Source organism: Heloderma suspectum, chromosome 1 (assembly GCF_057233095.1).
Source record: "Heloderma suspectum isolate Gila_16-S chromosome 1, 16-S_ref, whole genome shotgun sequence".
NCBI classification, from domain to species: Eukaryota; Metazoa; Chordata; class Lepidosauria; order Squamata; family Helodermatidae; genus Heloderma; species Heloderma suspectum.
The window spans coordinates 49,140,319-49,165,413 of record NC_139458.1 but is presented as its reverse complement, the minus strand read 5'-3'; the positions used below and the strand labels follow the sequence as shown (position 1 = coordinate 49,165,413).

The 25,095-nt window shown below is 41.5% G+C and overlaps 1 protein-coding gene across 11 annotated transcripts in view; it reads left to right on the top strand.

Annotated features, from left to right (window-relative positions):
- TTLL5 (tubulin tyrosine ligase like 5) overlaps nucleotides 1-25,095 on the top strand; it is a 165,335-nt gene that overhangs the window by 76,956 nt on the left and 63,284 nt on the right. For 7 of the 11 annotated variants that reach the window (XR_014788883.1, XM_084841917.1, XM_084841908.1 and 4 more), the window contains 6 exons: nucleotides 2,475-2,578; nucleotides 4,311-4,438; nucleotides 4,955-5,068; nucleotides 6,197-6,586; nucleotides 9,019-9,200; nucleotides 19,324-19,475. Coding sequence is in view for 10 of the 11 variants with exons in the window: in XM_084841917.1 (XP_084698043.1) it covers nucleotides 2,475-2,578; nucleotides 4,311-4,438; nucleotides 4,955-5,068; nucleotides 6,197-6,586; nucleotides 9,019-9,200; nucleotides 19,324-19,475 (1,070 nt within the window). In the remaining variant the exon portion in view is untranslated. Of the gene's footprint in view, nucleotides 1-2,474; nucleotides 2,579-4,310; nucleotides 4,439-4,954; nucleotides 5,069-6,196; nucleotides 6,587-9,018; nucleotides 9,201-19,323; nucleotides 19,476-24,428; nucleotides 24,493-25,095 lie in introns of those variants that run through there. The other 4 variants (XM_084841938.1, XM_084841956.1, XM_084841951.1 and 1 more) reach the window with 2 other exon arrangements.

The following is a 25,095-nucleotide window of genomic DNA, read 5'->3' as shown; positions in this document are numbered from 1 at the left end:
AGTGCCCAATGCCACTGAAAAGCAGGTGCTTCGGTGGGGGAGGCAGCAGCAGGAGGACCTAGCACCTGCCCCCACCTAAGAAATGTTGAGGCAGAGGCAGTCCCACATGGGGTTGAGCAAGGGCCACAGACTCCACCAGGCAGGATGTTGGCATTAGATGATCAGCCATCCTGCCTGCCTGTTGGAGTCTCTTGGATTCAGCTGCCTGCTGGAGCTCATGGATCAGGAGCCAGCACTATGGACTGTAAGATAGGGTGTGGGTGGGCCCTACTTCATGGTGAGGTCACGGACCAGTCCCATACGGCAGCAGAAAAATTGAGGTGAGAAGAATATGAAGTCAGTGCAGGAGACTGGGCTTGGGAGCATTGGCTGTATTGGTCACAGACACCACCTCACCATGAGGGATCCTCTGGCTTTGGGGAGGAGGAAGAACAGTGCACCCCAGCATGCCACCATCCATAACTTCATTGACAACACTTGTCAGAACTACTTCCACCACAGCTTCAGCAAGGTTTTGTTGGCTGCTGCGGGAGAAACAGTGGCAACTGTATGTGCCAGGATGTGAAGACAAGGTGCAACCACATACAGAATGCCAGAGGTATATAGCAGAGCATGAGAGCAATGGTGCAGAAATCAAAGGATATCTCAGATTTTGCAGGAAAAAGTCTGAGAGGAGGATTGAGTTAAAGCAGAAATCATGAGATCATGAACAAACAAAACTTGATGCTGAGTGACACCACCCCCTACACATACACACCCCACACAACACAGAAGCACCTAAGACTTCACTTCCTACTTCCAAGCTGCTACACTGTACAGTTGAGAGGAAAGGAAGACCGTGAGAATTGTATTGAAACATTCAATAGAATTTTGTCCCTCTCCCGAAGCACAGTGCTGGAGTCCCAGTGAAGTATATCCTAGGATTAAAAGGTGGACCTGTCAGTCACTCAACCCCCACCCCTCCCCTCCAGCATTTTAGAGAAATGGGACTAAAAGATGGTACTTGCAGAAGACATAAAGTTTTCCTTTTTGGCTCTGGCTTTGTTCCTGGTGGCTTCAGAGGGAAGTCCACTTTGCCTCAGTCACCAGTACTGGACTGAAGTGGCCTGAACCTGCTTGGGCTTCATCTGAATCTGATGCACATCCCTAGTGGATATCCTTTTAAAGCACTTTTTTGTTCTTCAGTGGCCTCTGTGTTTTTTAAACTACTGTTTACACTTTGGAATCTTTATAATTGAGAGAGGCTGGAAGAGCACCTTTTATCCACCAAGTTCTCTGTTTAGTTTCCATTAGTCACAGGATGCTAAACAAGAGATGCCCAAATTCAAATGGCAAAATACATGCCCAGCTCTGTCAGTTGTAAATGGAATAGGTGGGTTTCACAGTGGAACAACCCCTCCTCTGTCTGTAGGGAAAACAGCCATTTAAGCACACATGCAAAACATTTATTTCACCATTTAAACTGAGGCACTTTTTGTATCTGTAAAGCAGCTTTCCCCAACCCAGTGCTCTCCAGATGTTTTGGTCTACAACTCCGATCATATTGGACCATTGACCATGCTGGCTGGGGGTGATGGCCATTGTAATTTTAAAAAACTCAGGAGGATACTACATTTGGAAACCCTGCTATACATTATGAACTGGCACTTATTGTACTGGGAGATAACACAAAACATCCTGGCAGTGCTGAATAATCTGGCTACTTGAGAAATTTTCATAATATTGGAATGATTTCCCATTATCAAGATTATTTGTATATTCATTTTATAAAGATGCTTATAATTGAATATGGTTTCTTAGGGAAAGAACAGATCAGTTATGGTTTTTAGAATCAAACCTTTAAGCTATTAAAACCCTTGAACCATAGAGGTGTGTGTTGTACAATTTGGTCCCAATTCAAACATATTTTACTCAGTTGTGATAACTGTGAATATATTTGAATATAGAGATTTTGAATAAAAGCTCCATATTTTGACCAAGGTAAGTAAACCTCATGTCAGGACTGAAGTGGTAAAGAGAAATTCCAATGGAAAATGTATTCTCTTCACCCCTGCTCCCCACTCCCAGGCTATATACTCTTTAAAGTGCCTTTGAGAAGATGTCACTGGCTATCTGACCTAATAGTTAGTGTCTTGAAGTCATTGAGGTACAGGGGAAGCCTTTAGATAATATCACAGCTTGCCTACACTCTCTGAGATCTCACTTAAAAGACTACGTTTGTAGCCCTCATTCTTGTAGAGAAAACCTTGAATATATGGGTGTACTGCTTGTAGTTGCCCTGCTCACCTCTCTAGGCCAGGATTAGCAAAGAGGATCGGTGGAGTTCCCATATGGCTTGTGAGTGCCATATGTACTGAATGCACCTAATGTGCGACCTCCCCCAAAACCTCACATCTGGAAGCAGCCTAAAGATCACATAATGTATGTGTAGAAAAGCTGGGTTGAGAGGTTACTTAAATGTTGCTTATTTGCAGGAAACAGATCAAATGGCTCAGAAAAAGTTAATGAAGAAACAGGAGGAGGAGGAGGAAGAGGGGGTAGATGCTGAAGGCTTTCATGAATTTGTTACTAAGGCAAGGTATGACCTGACTCTATAAATCTTGTTTAAAGCAAAAATACTCTTTCCTGGTTGTAGCCCTTTTCATGCCACAAGTATCTTGAACACATTGTTGGGGTGGGGGATGGGGAGATTGATGCTGACTGCTCCTGATCTCTTTGTGTTCAGTTTAAGGTGGGAAGGGGGCTTTTGGTGCATTCAGCTGATTGTGCAGGGATTCTTGTTGTGTGAAAGAGCCTATGCAAGTGCAGCACAGTTGTACATGCATAGAAGCCCCACTCACACCTTCTGTTGAACACATGGAGGTTGGTCCAGCAGGTATAATTCTGCTCTCCCCTCCTCCATGTGTCCAGTATACATGCAACTGAAGGTGTGAAAAGAGCTTCTCTTGTTCGTTCCCTATCTCGACTGGTACTTAATCAGAAATTTTGCCATTAGATCCAGTAATCCCCAAGTAGTAAGACAGCCTTGCATTGCCTCACTTGTCCCATGTTTTGCTAATCAGGATTCTGTTCAGCTCAATGGAGTGCATTATTGTCATTCCTGGTTACACAGGCCTAACCAACCACCTGCTATCTAGCAACCTTCTTGCTCTATCTGCATTGACTTTGCCCACTATGCTGTTGGATAGATCAAAAGTGTGCTTCATTATTTATTCTTTATATAGAGGTGAGCAGCTTATCAGCACTGAGGGCCCTGTCAGAAAAGTATCCAGATTCCCAACCGATTTAGCATAATTTATATTCCACATAAGTGTTAAACTGCAGTTGAACATGTTAACTCTACTTTCATAAGTATTGTAGTGTTTGGGACTGGTAAAGTTCTTAATATTCCAGTCTAGCTGTCAGTTTGGACCCCAATGAAGACCTTGGATGAATACCTTTTAGAGTTCCTCTTGGTGAACAGTTCAGTATTTTGTGGGGGTATTGCTTTTTTATTCCCCATATTTCAGACAACTATGCAGCAAGATGGTTAGAAAAAAGGAAATTTGTGCACATACCTGTGTGTGTTTCTTTATGCATACTAAGCAAGACTTTCACTGGTTTGGCTGCAAAAGAGGTCTACTATGTGTATTTGCTAGGTTCTGAGCTCTGCCCCTAGTGACAGGGTCCTTGGCCACTGGGGCAGATTTTTTTTATAGTAATTCTGATATTGTTGTTGTTGTTATCATTATTGTTCTATTGGATTTATATACCGCTTACCATATTTCTGTAATTCATAAAAATAACTCTTATAAAAATGTTGACCTACAAACGAATAGTCAACATTTTTTTGATTACTAGTCTAGTCCCTTCTTTTGGGAGTAGGGGTTATTACTACGCTCATCACTCTCTTTGGCCTAAAGCCTTTGATGACAAAAGATCAAACTGAAACTTGCTACAATCTGAGCAGTCACTTGAAGAGGATATTGAACAAATCCTTCTGTAAAGCTTTCAGTTATCAATTAGCTAAGCCCTTATCATTGGTTAGGAAGCTATGTGAAGGTACAGAAGAGCTAAATTGCTCTTTCATTTGGTTGGTTGTTTTGTTTTTGTTTTTAAGTACTTTCCTTAAATGCAGTGTGGAATTTCACTGAGCAGTTTACTAACAAAAAAAATCAGTTCAGTGTCAATGACCTCCTAGTTTCCCCCTATGTGTCTTTCTCTTTCACCTGATGTTTCCCTTCAAGCATGTCTTTGTATCTGTTGTAGTTCTGTCACCGCATCAGAAACACTTGCCATTTGCTCCTTTTTTAATTCCCTTGTCATAATAGTGAAAGTGATCTGGAGGAGGTGTTGACCTTTTACACACACAAGAATAAATCAGCAAGTGTCTTCCTGGGAACAAGCTGTGGAGCTACAAAGCACCATAATAGCCAGTTGGAAAGCAGGGCCAAAGAAGGTGGGTATGCCTTTTCCTGTGGCCCAGTGTCTCTGAAAGCTTCCCACAGAGTTGTGGGGAAGCCAAGGTGCAGTAATTCACTAGGTCTCCCTAGCAGATATGTGGAACTACTGAAATGGTTTGAATTGATAAGAATTTTCAGGGCTGGGTTGGGTTTTGTAGATACTGTCAACATATTATGTTTGTTTATCGTGCTGTCAATGAATGTATTTGTAGATACTGCCAACAACTATTTTCCATATTATAGCCTTCCCCAACCTAGCGTCCTCCACATCTTTTGGACTACAACTCCCATCAGCCCTAGCCACCATGGTCAATTGTCAGGGATTATGGGAATGGTAGTCCAAAATATCTAGAGGACACCAGGTTGGTGAAGGCTGCCATATTAGAAAGCAGTAATAGGTAACACAATAAACATTGGAAAGCGATACTGCATGCTATTTCCCAGCACTGTAACACTTCGGACTTTCCTCTCTTTCTCCCTGCCCTCCCCCCCAATTCCAAATTTAATTTCAGATCACCCAGAAATGATGAAAGGAACTGAAAAACAGAATCCCCAAATTCCAATGGATAAGGAAAATGTGGCAGAATTGCTTGGAGGTGACCAACCCAAAAGAACCAGACTATCCAGTGAGTAATAAAATTGGGCTAAATTTAGAGGACTAAACTTGCGGTGTATAACATTGGGAAAAGGTGCTGAATGTTAAGAGTCTGACAGAATTTTAGTGCTTCTGTTAGTCATTCAGGTATAATTAGAATCAGTGGCCATAGCAATAAATGACATTTCTTAGCAAACCTTCCACTGACATTAAAATAATACTTATAGCAGAAAAATCAGTGAGTTAACGTACCAAAAATTGACATTTTTCCAAACTCTAAACTCTGGATTAAGAGTTAATCGTAGTTACAATTCTTTGTTGCATTTCCATTATGCTATGTTTGAGCGGTATAACAAATGCATAGATCAGTCAAATGAAAGATATTCTAGTTCCATCCCTTCCAATAATAATAATTCTAGGCTAAACATTTTCATGAACACTGAAAGGAATAAATTATCTGTCTTGGGTAGAGCTCCCGGTATTCTAATCAATATACTAAACTGATGATACATAGAAACAGACACTTTGTACAATGGTTACAATTTTAAGAGTTTATCTAGAATTTATAAGTTATTACTAGAGTCTGGTTTATGTATGATCTTGGTTTCATGAATACTCCCTAAATTAAAGTGCCCTGGAGAGAGATAACTAAACAAATTAAATATATAGCTGGATATATATAAAATCTAAAATCTGATGTAATATTGGTTGAAAAATTAAGTATTATGTGTAAGTCAAATCAGCAACAATTGGGAATATGTTTTAATAGCAACTATCTTACTTGAATAGAAATCTAAGAATATCCCTGTAATAATAGAATAGTATAATAAGAAGTTGGGTACAATGAAATTAGAAATTAATAGTATATGTACAAATTAAATAGAATCCATTGGGAAAACATTTTAAAATGGAAATTGGGTTCTTTTATAAAATACTCAGTAAGGAAATTCTGATGTTGTGAAAAATGTATCTGTTGTAGAAAATGACTGTGTTATGCAACGTGTCCTGCATAATCTCTTACACCGTTTGTTCACATTGTTCGTTTTTCTAAACAAGGTCATAAGAAGCTGTTCCAATACTGTTGTGAATGCTATGCTTGTGTTCACATTAAATTATGAAATGTCCTGATGAGCTTGGGTATATCTTCTTTTTTTAATAGGAGTTCCTTCTTCAACTGAAGATGAAGAGAATACACCACAACTCAGCCTCCATAGTGCTCCTTCCTCTGTTCCTAGTGCCATCTTCCCACAAAGCATCCGTTCCCAGTTGTCCTCTCATACCACTGCCTCTGATAATGCACAGGTGCCTGAGCATCGCTCAGTCCTTTCTCTTTCTTCTGGTTCTAGACTGACTCCTTCCCCTTCTTTCCAAAGCACAGCACCTGACACCTGGTCTAACACAACAAAAAATACACCCCGCCTGTCCTCAAACAGCGCAGGCTTACACCGTTGTCAGTCTGGCAGTTACACTGTCAGCCCCTTCTCTTCCTTTCAGAGTGCTATGCAGATCTACAGCCAGAGAATGACCCGACCATCCTCAGCAAAAGCAGGTAAGCCAGTAGCATACCAGGCTGCTTAACTGCTTAACAGTATTGTAATACTTTTACCGTCTAGTAATATTCAGACTAGTTGAATTAGTCACACTGTGACCCTTTGCACTATGCAAGCATCTAGTTGGGGGAATACTTCTTTATTTTTCTATGTGAGGCTGGTTTCAAAAATAAATAACAGCAAATTAGATTCAGAAACTGGCCTCTAATTGAGTCCTAGATTAACAATATATGTGTGAGATGCTGCTGCTGCTGATCAGGCAATTTCCAAAACTATAAAGTAGGATCATTTTGCCTCCCCAACCTAGCTGCTGTTGGCACATGACACAGCTTGGTATTGGTCCCCAATATTTCAGGAAATGATGATTAAAGTTTACCCATGTGAAACTGCTTAGGGTAAAGTATAGGGCAGCCACAGAAAGTAGCCAGCATTGAAGTATGAACAGATGACTCAGATTAATAGCCTTTTTCTTGGACTAATTATTTGTCCTGCGTGTAGCCATTTTGTTAAAACTATCAGGCAAAGTGCATACAGCTCTCAGCAGGCCTAGAACCTTCTTTGCTAGCAATACACATGATAGGGGAGTCAGAACATCTACACCTGAGGAGTATTGTCTTCTGAGGCAGGGCTTATTCTCACATTTACAATGCCTTTTACCTGTCAGTCAGGCCTCTAGCACCTAAGGAGCTTCATAGAACATAGGAAGATTCCTTATACTGACTTGGTTCACAGAACATAACAACCCACACTCAGGGGTGATTATGGGTTGTTGTTGTTGTTGAAACATGGGTTGTTGTGTTGTGTGAACCCAGCTGCGCTAACAAACCATGGTTTGTTAACCACAAGTAACCCACACAGTTCACAACCCAGCAACAAATCATGGGTTCTCTTTGTGGGTTGTACATGGTTAACAAACCATGGTTTGTTAGCATGGTTGGGTTCATACAACAAAACAACCCACGTTTCATCAACAACCCACACTTGATCCATACTCTGCCTTTAGTGTGGGTTGTCGTGTTGTGTGAACCCAGCCATTGAGTCAGGCCATTGTCCATCTAGCACAGTATTGTCTAGGGTCCTGTCTTGCAGCTGCTTGGGGTTTCTGGAAGGGGTCTTGCCTAGTCCTGAGATGCCAGGGATTGAACCTGGTACCTTTTACAATTGCTCTATCACTGAGCTATGATCCTTCCCCTTCTCTAGTGCACTGCTTCTTTTTCCTTTCAGTTTGCAACTTTCTCACTTGAAATAATATTGGAGCATACAATACAATATTTTTATGTGTTGAACTCTGTATTGTCTCCCTCTTCAAGAAACATTAACTTAGCCCAGGGTGGTGGCCCTCCAGAAGTTGTTGGACAACTCCCATCATCCCTGACTATTGACCAGTGGGGCTGATGGGCATTGGAGTCCCAAATCTGGAGTGCCAGTTTCCCCACTCCTGACTTAGCTCTTTCCTCTATTGGACAAAAGATGAGATAACAATAGAATAGCTTAGTGACTTTTCAAATATTGAAGACTTCAGCCTTGTGTAAATAAGATTAAGCTCTAGCAGGCTTGCCATATGAGGTAGGTGCCCAATTTGAGCAATACCAATATAGTCTGCTCAGATGTCAGTGATTTATTTCATAGAAAGTAGCACTGCTGACCCATAGCACCAATCTGGGGGAATGCTTGGCTCCGTAGTAGATCAAAACCCTATCTTTCACTTCTTCAAAATCTTTCACAGAAGATTTTATTTCTTTGTAATTTTCTTTCTGATGCTCAATATCAGCTTTTGGATTATTTTTCTCAAATGGTTTGGCTGTGTCTTCCAAATCCAACTCTGTTAAATTCTTCTTTGGTTCTCTTTTATCTTGAATTTATCTGCAAATTTCAGATGCCATTTAATTTCAAAGTTATGAATGTTATTTTGTGTTTTACTTTGTATTTCATTGCTGTTAGTCACCTTGAGTACCACTTGGAGTGAAGGTAGAGTAAAATTTAACAAGCGAACAAGTGAATAAAAACAAATATTTAACCATGGCTTCTTAAAAAAAAAAATCCCTTTCATTATTTTGCTTATCTCTCTTTATGACTTTCTGAATCACCACTTGTCAATAAGATTACTTTTTCCATAGTATATTTCTGTATCTTGTCCTTGATAAGTAGGGTTTTATATGAAACTTGCTTTGGATAGAAAGCAAAAGCTACAGCATATGTTATATTTTGTGCACAATGTAGGGAGTGCAAAGTTGGAATCAGAACTGGCAAACTTAAAAATATAAATTGGAACATGACCATAAGAAGGAGAATGTTTGAATAAATTCTGTAGAAAGCACTTTGACTTAATTTTGTCATGCAAATGTGTGCCTCTTGCCAGTGTCAGGTGCAGAAGGCACATTCTGTATAGGGTGGAACTAATTATTGCAGTCATCTCTTTCACCACCTTTAGCAGGTTCAAGGAGTCACAGCCCAAGCAGACAGCGTGGTGCATCTGCCAAAGTGAACAAGGAAGGGGAAGATGGCAAGCATCACAATCATGGTATCGTTGCAGCAGAACTGCAGAGACTGGCAGAGAAGCAGGCAGCCAGGCAGTATTCTCCACCCAGTCACATCAGTCTCCTTACACAGCAGGTACATAATCAGAAGCATTCTCCACTTGGAACAGAATTAGGATTATTTGGTAGTAGGAGAACTGCACAAGAGAACAAAAAGAAGGAATGAAGCCTGTGAATAACTGAAGGCCAGACTGAACAGGATGTTTCAGCTAGGGTTAATTCATTTTAATGGCTCTTCGGCAGTGCTTGATCACATGAGTCACTTCAAAATGCTCATTATGTGTTATTTTGGCCCACTGAGGGGTGTTGGGTTCTGGGGATAAAATGTTGCAGGAAAATTTCCCTTTGAATTAGACATACACCAGAGGATATTGAAAGACTAGTTACTTAAAACCTACTTTTCCCATATAATGAGATGCAGATACTGCCAGAGACAAAGCTCAAAAGCAAAAATAAGAGAGCAAACTGTCATGGAATACCCAGATGTATGATCCTGAATCCTGAGATCGTGAAAGCAAGTAATAACATTACTGAGGCTTGGTTTGCATGGATGGGACTTGTGGAGGGGCAAGGGGTGAAGAGTCCTGTATCTGTCTGAAATTTTGAGGATGGGCCAGGGGTTCATGGTTTAGGACAGTTAGTCGGGGAAAAAGAGGCTTCAGAGAGCTGGTTTAATCTTCCCTCACCCCACATTCTTGGACTAAAAGGGAAAGAAAGAAAGGGCAGCAGAGCTACCTTGAACCAATCTGCAGGTTCAATTAGGTTTTTAAAAAGCAGGTCATTTGCTCTTTTTACTGTTCCTACTGTTTTAAGAGGATAAATGCAGCTGCTAAAGAGGAAGGGATGGTCACGGTCAGCAGCAGTGGTGGTATCTCCTGCTGCTCCTTTCACAATTCTGTCAGAGGAGAAGCAGTAAACTGTCTCATTAAATTCATGCGAACTCCCTGGTGGAAGGGTGCCCCTCTCCATTTGGGTGCCTGATCAAGCAGCATGGTAGTTATAACTACAGTTGTATGTGGTTAAACTGTTTCCATTACTAAGATCTTAACACAAGTGGTAAGACAGCAAACACAGCATTGCTACCACTGTTATTATATCTTCGTTATATCCCTGTTAAAATCCCTGTAACTGTCAAGTACATGATGCTTGTAGAGGTAGAAATTAACTATAGTACAGGCATTTACATTACAAATGGGAATAAATGCCACCAATGTGATTCCCTTAGCACTGGTAATTGGTTTTGGAGGATGAGGTGCCCACAAAAATGTGCAGCTGTATATGGAAATGAGGTACTATTCCTGAAAGCTACTAAGAAAAATAAATATCAGAGGAGAGGCCTTGTATTTCCTTCCTAATTTGCTTGGAATTGGTGGTGTATCTGTGAAAGTGCTCTTGATCCTATTTTTCTATGCTTACAAGTCTGCTCCTCCTCCTGCCTTTCATTCCTTCTCCTTCCTGTCTTTCTTGGTTTTAAGCAAGATAGGGGTTTGTGTGTAAAGGACTATTGAACAGTTGTGACTGAGTAGTTATGCCATTTGAGAAGTGATGTTTCATCATTTTCAGTTTCAGGCTTAGTCCTGACATTGAAATTATGGCAGTCTTAGTTTCTAATGTATCCAAATTGTTCAAGTTTAGCTGAGAATGGTGAATATGGGAGTACAGTCTGCAGCCACATATAGAATTGTTCATCTCTACATCTTTATTTTCTGTACCCTGATGTTAAGAGTTGTTGGCATTTCGATGAAGAACTGTTTGAACCTTGCTCTGGTTAAAACGCAGGTAATAACTTTGGCATTCAGTTTAAGGAAAATATGATGATAGATATCCTCCTCCAGCTATACGTTTTCCTAGCTTTTTGGCAGTTGACGAAACATTGCAGATAGTTTTATTTCCATGGAACGTATTAGAAGAAGAAGCCAAAAGACCATTGCTATGGAGTTATAATGCACTGAACAGATATGTTATTAATATAGCATACTTTAAGGCAGTATAGATTAGCTTGTATTGTGGTCCAACGTTAATTTCCTGTCATCTCCAGTTGAAGCATCCCAGACCTGAGAAAACCTTTGCCCCAAATCCTGGAAGTTCAGATCAGAATTGAGAGTATTTGGCTAGATGTACCACTGATCTGACTTGATATGAATCACTTGATATGATCAGACATCTTGATCCACAAACCAAGTGATCCTTTGGGTTTGTGTTTCCTGAACAACAGTCCCCTCTTCTCCCCAGTGGAGTTTCCTAAGCAGTTTATTCTTGCAAATGGGGTGGTTCAAAGAAAAAGATCAAAAGTCTCACTGGGCAAGCGCAAGTTTTTAGGAACTCTTGAGTTGTGGACGTATTCTGAAAGTGCTCAGAAAGTTCCAATTTATACAACCACAGAATAAAATAGCTGCCAGTTTGCTTAGCGAGGCCTTTTGGATTGAACATGTGAATGTGACATATATGGATGTATAGGTGATATGCACATGGAGATGTGCTTTCTTTACTTCAAAAAATTGCCTGTACTTTCTGAGCGGTAGGCTGTGAGGTGGTATTGGTTCTGTGTGAGGTCTTTATCAGTGCTTGCTCTGTGTATGTGGTCGGGGCAGGAAGCAGTAGTTTATTGTTATCATCTCCTGGGTTGCAGCACTTTGTAGTTATTGGTGGTAAATAGAAGAATGTGTTGCATTGGCCCAGCTTGATAAAGAGGAGGAGACATCTAGTAGGAGCTCTTCCCTTCTCCGTGAATTCAAGGGCTGGCTATCACTAGAAACAGCTCCAGCTCTTCCATCCAAGGAGTCTGATCACAGGGATAATATCAGACCACCCAGGCAAGAGCTGGAATGAGATGTATCTGTCTTCTTTGTTGAGCCAGGCAGCGCTCAAATCTTGCAGCCAGGTTTCCTACAAATGTGCTGATATATCCCTATCTGGATTGCGGGGGAGGGGGGGACATATTCTTTTCATGTTTTCATCTGGGTAGGGAGGTGGTCATTAGCAGAACCTGGGCAAACCTGATAGAATTCTATGGAGAATATGGAGTGCATATATCCTCTGCAGGACTTTCATAGTAGTGTCTTTCTGCTAGGCACCACTCATCACAAAATCTGGCCTGTAGCTGCTTCAAATGGAGGCTATCATTGGCTCATGATAGGTGTAAACTATCTACAGTGTTGGAGGCAGTTTGCTTCTGTATACCAGTTGCTGGGGAACATGAACAGGAGGGTGATATTGCATTCATGTCCTGCTTGTGGATTTCACATGGTCATCTGGTTGGCCACTGTTGGAACAGAATACTGGATTAGATAAGCTTTTGGTCTGATCCAGCATGGTTGTTCTTATGTTAACATGTAATTTTTATCTGACCTGCATGTGCTGCAGTGAACTAGACCAATGTCAGTAAAATGAAGGAGGTAGGTGAATACCATTATTTACACTAAAAGGACTTAATTTCCTTGATGTGACAAGTCATTTTAAGGGCATCCCAGATTCCTGTCTTTCTTCCTACATTCTTTTCACTCTACAGTTTTGTCACTTTCCTTTCCAATGTGGCATTAAAACATAATGTGGAGTAGATTACCAGACGGTGTCAAGGGTATGAGTAGCTTCTGCTTTTTTCCCTCTCCTTTCATGGGAAATTCCTCACAGAATATACTGATTAGTGTGCTTCAAGTAATACTGACTCGTAGCGTCTTCAATAAGATGTGTGACCTTAGGATTTTTTTTCAGCCTTTTTAGACCTGTGTCCCACCTTTAACTGCAGCCTGCAACATGAGGTGTGTGTTTAATTTGTTTTAACCATGTATCCCTGTCTTCCTCCTTTTCTCAGCCTGTTTCTTCCTCAGCATTCTCCTTCTAATTAATGAGTGTTTTTCCTTTAGTGGGTACAGCCTAGCTTAAGTGCGGGTATGACCTATTTGTAGGTCATGACCCACCATTGGAAGAGATTTTAGAAGAAAAAGGGTGTCTCTAGAACAGTCCCATTCCTGCTGCTCTCTGGCTGAAGAGGCTTTTGTGCAGTTGGAATAGACCTTGTGATTTGAAGGAGGGCACTAGTTGAACCAAGCTGAGCTTCAAGGAACTTCTGTTGTGGGAAGGATTATTCCCTCATCAAACATTTGGCATGCCCATGCCCTATTGAAAAAACTCCCACTGAGAAGGTTTGAAGCTAAGGGTACTTAATTCAGAGCCTGATTCTTTCAGTAGTGGCAAGAGGCAAGTAACCATCCACTTCAGCACAAACTACTTTTTTATTGTTAAATGGATGCATACGCTGGAGACACTACAAACGAATCTGCAAGTTTGTCAGGTTTCCCAGGAATGTCTCTGGCAGGTCTTTGTCTGGAACATTTTCTGGAGACTAGAACACTTATGCTTTTTATGCATGTGCATATCCTGTAGGCTGGTAAGCTCAGCAAGTAGGGAAGGAATGTCATGGGCCTTTAGCCAGATCAGCTTTGGTACACACACAGATTTCACACCTCTCGAGCCCTTTAGTCTTTGCTCTCATTTTCTTCTAGTGCATAGTTATAAATGCAAATGTATACATGAAATGAACTTCCCTGAGGGTAGATTTGTACTGTATGGGTGTGGCTGAAAATGGGCCTCAGTCAAGAGCAGACTGGCCTTGGAACATCTCTCTAGCACAGCTAGATTCTGCAAGTGGTAAGGCGAGGGAAAAGCAGCAGTCTGGTTATATCCTTCTCCCCACACACCCCAATCACTGGTGATATGCACAGTTCCAAAGGAGCAGAAATGGGTTATGTTCAGTTGTCTGACTTTTGCAACAGGAAGGTGGGGATGGGAGATGAGAAGTACTGATTGTGGACGTCCTTCTTTAGCAGAGGTGGGGTAAAGAAAGTGATAGCTGACAGTCGGGTGCTGTGTTTTGTTTTAAATTGGTGGTATAATGCCTCCCGTCCATCCTAAAGGAAATCAACCCTGACTGCTCATTGGAAGGACAGATAATGAAGCTGAAGCTCCAATATTTTGGCCACCTAATGCGAAGAGAAAACTCCCTGGAAAAGACCCTGATGCTGGGAAAGACTGAAGGCAAAAGGAGAAGGGGACGGCAGAGGATGAGATGGCTAGATAGCATCACGGATGCAATGAATATGAACTTGAGCACACTCCGGGAGAGAGCGCAGGACAGGAAGGCCTGGCGTGCTATGGTCCATGGGGTCACGAAGAGTCGGACACGACTGAACGACTGAACAACAACAAATAATGCCTCCCATAGGAGTAGTTACTGCTGAGAATACTATAATGATTGGTTCTACCAGAACTAACTAAGGGTATAAAACAGCAGTCTAGCTACTGTTAGGCAACAGCTTTGTAGGTGAGGGATCACATGTGGTTGGTTACTGAAAGGGGATATTATATATCACTTAGTGCAACATTTCAGTGTTATATAAGTAAATAAAATTGGTCTGTGGGGGGAATGATGGGGCATAATGTGTGTAGTAGGTATAATGTGCTGAAAGGCAGAACAAAAAGTAGTAAGATTAGATAACTTTCTGTTCTGGGCCTCTCATGATGGGAGCACTTAATGAAGAAAGTTTGGAAGTTCCTTTGGTATCATGAAGATTTAAAATGAATGCACAATGTAACAGTAAAGTACTTCTTAATGCACCTGTCAGCTGGACTGGATTGGCATTTTATCTCTGGACATATTTTTAGTTGATAGGTTGAAGGTTGTTGTTTATTCATTCAGTCACTTCCGACTCTTCATGAATTCATGGACCAGCCCACGCCAGAGCTTCCTGTCGGCCTCTTAATGTGTAAAAGCTGGCTTGGAAAACTGTTTAATATGGTACTGGGCTCTGTTTTATCATATCTAGAAGACTTACTCTGCTATTCAGTAAGAGACTCAGTGGCTTATAATATATAACGCAAATAAGGCATTTCTTACGTAAATTGATACTGTGAAATTCTTCATACTCTTTTGCTGGTGTTCCTTGTGTTCTTTTCTTCCCATGACTCTGCTGCCAGCTTTGGTTTTGAGTGCCTCCAGAAATCCAGATTTAGTCTTGTGAAATCCATCCAGGTGTCTCATGGTGTATCAAGAAGCACAAAGGCCATGAGAATCTTCATTGCTGTTATTAATTGCTCCTGGATAATTGCAGCAGATGGATGAAATACATTTTATCCCAAATGCTCCCTGAATGACCAGTGCCTAGAGACAGCAGTGGAATCAGACCATCATTCTCCTAAGATTGATTGATTGATTACATATATATCCCACCTTTTTTCCTCCTTAAGGAACCCAAGGCGGTATACATAATCCTCCTCCTCTCCATTTTATCCTCACAACAACAACCCTGTGAGGTAGGTTGGGCTGAGAGTCTGTGACTGGCCCAAAGTCACCCAGTGAGCTTCCATGGCCGAGTGAGGACTAGAACCCAGATCTCCCGACTCCCAGTCCATCTTTCCAAGATGGAATTCTAGTAGTTGGTTGGGAGGTTGCTTAGAACCAGGACTGTTATTGAAGCCTCTTGCAAGTAGGATCTGGTGGTGAAGACAGTGTTTTGCTGGGCTGGGGTAGATTTATGGTAGTTGAAGCTTCTGGAAGGTGGGCAAAGCCAGGTTGACCTCCTTCCGCAAATAAGTCTTCATCTTAAATACGTGTTTGGCACAGTATGAAGAATTGCTCCTGGGCCAATAAAATCTATTTTCCCTCTGCAAAACATCGTTCTGTGTCTTGCTTGCACTTAAAGACCCAGATTGCATGTAACGGTGGAAAATCATGGGTTAATTAACTCACAGTTTGACATAGCACATACTGGGCACATTCTGTGACCATTTTGAATATTCATCCTGAGATCGGGCCGATTTGAGGTTGCTATGTGGCGTCCAAACCCAGATGGTACAGGTTAAGCATGGGTTAAACAACCCACAGTAGTTAGGTTTACTGTGGGTTGCTTAGCCCACAATTATCCCATAGTGACTGGGTTCAGATGTCACGTAGCAACCAATCAGCCCAATTAAATATTCAAAAAGGATGCGGAATGCACATGCTGCAGCAAATTGTGAGTTAATTAACCCATGATTTGCTGCCGTTACATGCAAACAGACACATTGTAAACTAAGAGTATGTGTAACATCATATAGCCATGATAGTCTGAAGTTCATCAACCGACTGAGAAGGACTGTCAATATCAGGTAATTCAAAGCAGAGCTCTGCTGTACAGATGCATAATGTATTATGGGTTACCCAAGGAATCCACCAAACTGGCAGGCTAATTATAGCAGCTGAAACAAATCAATGCCCAGAGGAGTAACTATATCAAAATGAACGAAGCTGGTGGGCTGGTTCAAATAAGCCTTGTGTGCTGTGGTGTGTGTGCTCTCCTTTGAATCCATGGCCTGTATTTAATTCTGCTGTAATTTAAACACCTGTCTACATGGAATGTGTGAAATGTCCTTACCCGCCACACTCAACTGTTTACACACCTGCCTCACTTGGAAAGACAGCTTTAAAATAAACAGCTTTTTGATATTGAAGGGGGAATGCACGAAGGTAGCACAGGAGGGGGAGGATCGGATAGAATGGTGAAGCAGCTGGCTAAATGCACATTGGTGCTGGGAGGAGAGGTCTGAATTAAGCGCCCTTCATGCAGACCTTCCTTACTGGAAACCAAGCCTCTCATGATTGATTAGCAGGGCTGCGTGCATCCCCAAATGGACAAAGTGTGGACTAAGGAAACGCACATTCTTCAGTCATATTGAATGTTGGAAAGTCAGCCCATTTTATATATAGTGGTTGTTTTGAATACCACTGCTTTCAGGTTTTCATGAAGCTTGGCATTTTTTGGCACTTGGGGGTGAGGGAAAGGAATTGTGCAAGGCACTGAAATCCCACTTTCTGATTCCCTGGCTCCAGCTTGGATTTAAAAAAAAAAACTTCTCTTAAAGCAAGATCTTCTTGGGATGCGAAATGTTGCCCCATGTGCCACATATTGGTTTATAGTAACATATGAAGATTTGAAGCATCTTGGCTGCATTATTGTTTATCACATGGGTATCTTGTCCTTCCTCTAAGGACATCGGTTTGTTTCTTTTTATCTTTTGGAACAACCTCTGAGATAGGATAGGCTGAGTGAGTGGCCTGGTTTGAATGTACGTATCTCAATTAAGTAGAGATATATGAGCCTTGGTGCCCATGTCTCCATCCTTGCACTGCCTCATCCCTCTTTGCTTATCTTTGCTTATCAGCCACAATTCAGCACTTTCTGGGCTAATTAGCCATAGTTTCCTGTTACATTCAGACTGGGAAACTGTGGTTTCTAGAGTTGGAGCAAGCCAGGATCTTAAACCTAATTTAAACCATGGTTTGTTTAAGATCCTGGCTCGTTCCACTCTGAGTAACCTTGGCTTGCCAGTTTGGGCATAAATGGAGACTACGACTAATTAACTCTGGAAGCATTGAATTGTAGCACCCCAGGGAGGGAAAGTATGACATGAGGACAGACCACAGGGAACAACACTCAAGCATATCTCAGGTTATTAAGCTGAGATATGTACATCATGCCCACCACCACCTAGTGACCTTGGCTTTCTCACTGTGATTGGGAAATTTGGTTTCCCATATCCAAACCAACACTCATGGCACTACAACCTGATGGTTTTATATTTCTTAAGTCGGTGGCTTTCATTTATATGTTGGTTTAACACAACCTTCCCCAGCCTGGATCCCTCCATATGTTTTGGCCCACAATTCCCATCATCCCTGATCATTGAACATGCTGGTTGAGGCTGATGGGAGTAGTAGCCCAAAACATCTCAAGGGTCTTGGGTTGGGGAAGACTAGTATAGCAGCTGCACAATAGAGGCGGAATGTTGTGAAGTAGAAATAAGGTGCAAAAGAATGGTTTAGCAATGATCTTCCAGGAGGGAGAACCTTTCAAAATCATGCTATCATATCGTTGGAGCCCTATTGTAGTGAAAGTTCCTCAAACATACACAGGACATTGCAGTTACTAACTCTCATGAAGGGTCTATGTAACTCTTGCCATCTTTACCATGCCAAAAGCACCTTAAGAGGCAATCTTTGTGGCCACTCTGCTCTTATGGAAGTTTTCATTTCTCTGGAGTTTCATGTGAGTCAGGGCATTGTGGAGGTGGATCTAAACTGTAGTGGAACTTAACATAGGCTAGCTATCTTATTGTACTATTTTGTGAGCTTTATTTTTTTTAATGTTCTGGTTTTAAATAATGTTGCAACAAGTCCTGAGCTCTTGGGACAGGGTGGGGTTGGATAAAAATCGAAGTAAACACAGTTGTGCTCAGAGATTTCTTGTGTCATTCATCTTACCATTACAATGATGGAAGGAAAGGGAAAACTCCAAAGAGCAACATTGTCATGTTTATAAATACTTGGGTTTGTTACAGTTTTATCCTGTCCTTCCTCAAAAATTCGTCCCTTCTTTTTTTTTCCTCACAGCAATCCTGTGACATAGGTTAGACTCAAAGATAGTGATTGGCTCAAGGTTACACAGTAGGGTTGTGGATGAGTGGAGATTTGAACCTGCATCTTCCTGGTCTAAGTCCAACGCTATTTCCATTGCAGCACCCTACACTACACTGGCTGGGTTCAGGCAACACAATAACCCACACTCAGGGGTAGAGTATGGATTAAGTGTGGGTTGTCATTGAAACTTGGGTTATTGTATTCTCTGAACCGTACCATGATAACAAACTATAGTTTGTTTAGCATGAACATCCACAGTTTACAACCCAACAACAAACTATGGTATTCTCTTCATGGATTGCTTGTGATTAACAAACCATGGTTTGTTAGTACAGCTGGGTTCAGACAACAAGATAACCCATCGTTTCAATGACAACACACACTCACCCCAATGACAACCCACACTCAACCCTTGAGTGTGGGTTATCTTGTCTGAACCCAGTCATTGTCTTCTAAATCAGGGGTGTCAAACCTCAGGCCCACAGCGTAAGTGCAGTCCACCTGGTGTCCCAACCTGGCCCTCCTGGGCGCCAGAAGGGCAATGCCCCCTTCCCCTTTCCCCCGACCACCAATCATTTAGTGCCTTCATTATCTAATAGTTATTTAGAGTCTAAATATAGGCTGTATCTATTAAACAATGAAAATAGCTTCACTCAAATTATTATATTCCAAACTATTTTGTTGCTGCTTCCTTAAGCCTGATGTAGTATTTGTCCTACCCCTGCCCACTCCTTTTTTTTCTTTTCAGTTAACGAACTTAAATCTGATGAGTGGAGCTATAAGCCGAGTAAATGCATCTTCTCCCAGTTACCGACCACCACTCAACCCAGGAAGTTCACTTTGGGCTTTTCAAACAAACACGCAAACACCTGAAATCAGACCTGCGTCTTTGACAGTCAGGTAAGTTTAAATAGCTTTAGACAGGGAATGTTAATATGGCATTTGGAAATGTTTTTAAATATTAGTAGCTTGCAGAACCATGGCTGAATGAGATGATGGCTTGGAGAAGTGTGATAGATGGGAGATGTTTTAATTCCACAGTGAAATTTGAAAATGTGTTGTTTGATATTTATTCAGTGCTGATATTGTCTAGATTAGAAAACACCCAAAACTGATATTGAATGTATTTTTCCTAAGATGTAAAATTCAGATGTGTGAAAAAAGAACTAGAGGATTGAGAATCTCTCCTTTTCACTTCCTCGGTTGGCAGTTTTACTCAAAGGGAAGTGTTCCCACCATAGGGATGAAGCAGACAAATTGATTGAAGCGCTCAGCAAATGAGAAAGACAAGGCCTTCCTGTCTCAAGTTTGTTTGTCTCTGAGATAACAGGCAGATTTTTGCTGTTCTCCTGTGAGCTTGAACACTTAAGTGATACAGCCTTTTCTTTCCATCCATTTTTCCCTTTTCCTATATAAAGGGTGTTGTGGGGGAAATTAATCCGGGGGCTCTGTCAAGAGAAAAGTAGAAGAGTAGACCTTCAGCAAGAGAGCGAGATTTTTCTCTTGCCCCACCAACTGAGCTTCACTTGGCTTCCAAGCTCCCCCCCCCCTTTTTTTTTTATCTCCTCTCTGACAGAGGTTCTCAGTGGGCTTATGTGAGAGGAGGCAATTCCTGAGATACCTTGGTCTCAAGCCATTTGGGGCTTTAAAGGCTAAAGTCAACACTTTGAATTTAGCCCAGAAACAAATTGACAGCCAGGTGAGCACAATATGGTCCGCCCTGGTATTGCGGTACAACTACCTGGCAACAGCATTCTAGAACAGTTGAAGTTTCCAGATTGTCCTTAAGGGCATCCCCATGTAGAGTGCATTACAGTAAGTCAACCTGAAGGTGACTAGGACATGAATGGCTGGCCAAGTCTGACTTCTTCAGGAAAGGATACTGTTGGTGGACCGGATGGTGTTAGTAAAGGTACTTCTGACCACTGCTATCTCCTGTGCATTTCAGAAGCAACAACAGTTCCAGGAGTATCCCCAAAGTGAGAATCTGTTGCTTCAGAGGGAGTGGAACCCCATCAAAACAGATTGAACACTACCTCCAATATCATAAAAAAAAAACCCCAACCAACAGTACTTCTGTCTTACCTGGATTAGGTTTCAGTTATTTCACGTTCATTCACACAAAGTCTAGCCCTGTGCTGCTTACTCTGACAACTTAAAACAAGCCTTTAACTACCTTCTCTGCTTTTAAGTAGAGATGCTAGGCACTGAGCTGGGACTTTTAGGCATGTCAAAATATGCTTTATCATTAAGCCACTGCTCTTATCCCAAGTTCGCTCTCTCTCTCTCCTCTAGTACTCTTACTCCTGCCAGTTCACCATACACATGCTTTCTCTGGGCCCCAAATGTGTCTTGATCTGTCACCATGTACCTGTAATAGCCTGCTCTGAACTTCTGCTGTTTCCCAATTCATTTTCTACTGGAAGAACTGCTACTGTCCCTTTAGGCCTGCTGCCACTGCGGCTTCAGTAAAGCAGCACTTTTATTCTCGCATGCTTCTTTGCCCACCTACTGCTGGTTAAATTTATTTAGGATAGGAGGAGTTGGCAGTTCAGACTTTGGTTTACATTTATTGTTTGTCCTGAACAGCATGGTGTATGTGATTGTTTGAATGGAAAGGACTGCAGCGCCAAGGAGTTATAACAAAACAGCACAACCTAAGCATTCTCCTTGATGAGATCTTAGTATAAGATTTTTACCCTGTGTCTTCCCTAGTCTAGTCTAGTGTTTTTCTCTGGATTATAAACTACTGGAGTTGGAAGGGTGCCTCTCGCCCTTAGAGCTTTACTACAGGGATTATTATGTATACAAAAAGGAAAGCAGCTCCAACAGGTGAAGAAGTTTTCTTTCTACCACATAGCCTGTGAGAGCAGCAGTCCAGCTGCTTCAATCTCTACCCTTTCTGGCCTTGGCTATGCAGAGTTCTTTCTTTCAGCATTACTCTAGAATACTTTCCTTGTTGATGGCTTTACAGCAGGAGTGGTCAGACATTGGTCTTGTGGGACCTGTGTTTTTTTCTAGAAACCTGTGGTCCACTAATCAGACTTAGGTGAAAAATAGTAGAGGGATGAGTGGAGTGAATTATCTGTTGTACCCCATAAGCCATATACTGTAGATACAAATACAAACCTATATCTGAATTACTGTGGATCAGGGATTCTAACCCCACACTCTCAAAGTGGTCAATAGAGCTGCACAATGACCTTTTCAAAGGCAACTCATGAATACTAATGTTTTACAGATGAGGAATACTGAGGCTAAGAGATATATGATTAGTACAAGACCACCCATGGCCGAAATATTTCAAACTTTCAAGTTTACTTGCTATTGTTAAACAATTGGGAGTCAGAAACCCTTGCTGATCTACTGCAAATCAGCCAGAGATCTACCAGTATATCCTGAACTATCTTCTGCCAGCCTTGCAATATATATGATTGTTTAATAGTACTTCAGTTGTCAGTAGGTCTTACACTCCATCCATATTCTTTGACTCCTCTGTATAACTGTGATGTCTTGACCACTATTCTGTGTTGGTCTGTTGTCTATTACTTCTACCTGGGGATGTATGAGAGATGCATTTTTGTTCGTTTTTGATCACGATTCACCCAGTTTGCACCTTTTGGACTGAACATGGATTCGAACACAATCTGCAGTTGAAGTCCATACATTTTTGAGCTCACAGTATGATTTGCCAACAAAAAAAATGTGTTTGACAGCATGCGTACATTTAAAAATGCAAACAAATATACTTTCACCAATGGGAGAAGAATATGTAATTTTCAAAGATGTGCACAATCGATGCATACACTGAGAAAAATACACACAAAAATACGGATGGCTTTTCATGCAAAAACAAAAAAACCCGAAGCTCACAATCTGTTACGGTCTCGAGTCAGAATGAGCTTCAAGATGGAATTCGAAGAACTTCGGCGAGTTCGAGTTTTGCCGATTTGCACATCCCTACTTCTGTCTTTATTTTTAGCTTAGTAATCTGGAAGCAGCACTTTTTTTGATCAATCCTCTGTTATTAGAAGGGCATAGAACAGGGGTGGGGACCTCTTTTAGCCCGGGACTAAAATTCAATTTCAGAGAAGCTCTCTGGGTCCGCATTCCAGTGGCGACCAGGGCCAGATACAAAAGAGGTGGAGCCAAAAATACAAAAATTACCAGCATAGCTTAAAGCTCTTAGTGCCAGTAACTAAACCTTATGAGAGGCATTTCAAACTTTTAGAATGGGGAAAAACTAAACAAAAGCCAGGAAACCACCCAATGATTGATGGCTGGCGGAAATGGGGTGGAGGCAGGGGAAGGGGGCATGGCCCCCTGGGGAATCCCGGAGAGCCAGATTGGACCCTTGGCCTGAGGTTGTTCACCCCTGGCATGGAACCTTCATGATTCTGTCTATTTCTGTCCTTTTGGCTTTCTTTCAGGTCAAGCCAATGTCCTTCTGCATGTGATACTTTGTTTCAGGGCTACTTCGCTGTTCCTTTCTGCAGTGTTACTGTAATGATATAACTCAGAATTTGTTTTGTATCTGTAGAATTGTGTGTCATATGGTCTCCTGCATAGCCTCTTACAACTCGGATGACTCTCTTTCTGATTGAGTTCCAATAGTAGTATTTTATTTATTTGATGCTATATATAGGCCACCCCGTAACAGAGTTCTCTGGGCTGCTTACAGAGTAAAACAATACACTTTTAAAGATCACATTACAATAAAATGCAGCAATAAAATTCACCAATTAAGATAAAAACAGATCAGTTAAAGGTAGGGAGCAGAAGAATACAATATCGCATAGCTAAAACAATATTAAGGGTCACAGTGTAATGTAAAAGGTCTGGGTAAATAAAAATGTATTTGCCTGGTGCTGAAAAGACATTAAAGTAGGTGCCTGACTGGCCTTTCTGGGAAGGTCATTCCACAAATGGGGAACTACTACTGAAAAGGCTCTTTCACTTGTAGCTGACCACTGTACACGCTTGGTAGGGGCACTTGAAATAGGGCCTCAGATGACAATCCCAAAGTATTAGTAGGTACATGTGGGAAGAGGTAATCTTTCAGGTAATGGTCCCAAACTCCAAAGGTTAAAAACAGCACTTTGGATTGGACCGCAAAGCAGTCTAGCAGCCAGTAACTATTATGAAGTATTGGCGTAATATGTTCATAAGGCCCATGCCCAGTAAGCATTCTTGCAGCCATATTCCAACTGAAATTTCTGGAACATTTTCAAAAGCAGCTCCACATACAACGCAGTGTAGTAATCCATACAGGAGGCTACCAAGGTCTAGATTACTGAAAACAGAATATCCCTGTCCCTCTAGGGTTGTAGCAGGAGTACCAGCCTAAGTTGGTAAAAGGCACTCTGAGCTATGGGGATCACTTGTGCTTCTAATCGCAGAGATGGATTAATGAGAATCCCCAGATTATAAACCTGGTCCTTGAGTGGGGAGTGAAATCCCCTCCGGAGCAGGTTGAATTCGAGACCCTGACTTCTGTGTACTCTGTGTGACCTCTAAACAAGTGTACTGCTGAACCCTAATTAATAATCCACTGTAGCAGTATCACTACCTGGCTTTCTCTTCATATAGAGAAGAATCTATATCCTTTTCTGCTTAACAGTTTTTGTGTGAGTACCATTTTAGCAGTTATAACTGTAGACAATGAATGGAGTGTAAAGTCAAAGAGTGTACCTTTTGCCAAACAGTAAAAAAAAAAAAAAAAAACCTTGAAAAGAGAACACTAGACATAAGCAATGTGAACTAAACTGCTGTGATGGCACAAAAGGCTGGAAATCGAAATTGCTATAGCCCAGGCATTGGTTTATTGAATCTGTCTCTCTGCCATTGATTTAGGTGCCTTGAAGTTATGGAATGTTTGTGAACTTTCTAACTCTTCTGGAGTAGATTGTCAGCCCAAATACCCTAAGCACACATGTTCTGTGATCTGTTCTTAGTTGGAAGTGACACAGAGAGGTAAGGGGCAGAATTTCCAATATACCTTGTGTTTTCTCAGGGGCATTTGGAGCACCACCTGGTGGCTGGCAACATAAGGAATGAGAGAACTAAACTTAGGTGGAAGCGTACCTCAATATGCAGATGCAAGCTGTTGGTGGAAAGGGGTGAAGAGGGGGTAATTTGGAATAAACCTTTCAATTTATTATGTAGGCTTTCACTTGTACCTCTTTCACTTTGGGAATTTCTTTGGGATCTATTCGCACAGCACAGAGTTTTCCATTTCCTAAATAATTCAAAAGAATTCATGGGTTCCAAAGAATTCCTGCCTTAAATGTCTGAATGCACCTATTTTTGAAAGTGTTATAATAAATAAAGTAGCAATAATAAAGGCTTAAAGTATGTGGGAATGGTGCATTGCCTTGAGCAAGCCCATCTTTTAGTGCTGCTTCAATTCGAAAGCATGAAATGACTGCTCCAAAGCAGAGAAATAAAAGCAAAAGCTGTCAAATCTGACTCTAAAGAAAAGGGGAAAATATTGGGGAGCTGCTGATTTTCTGTAACTGCT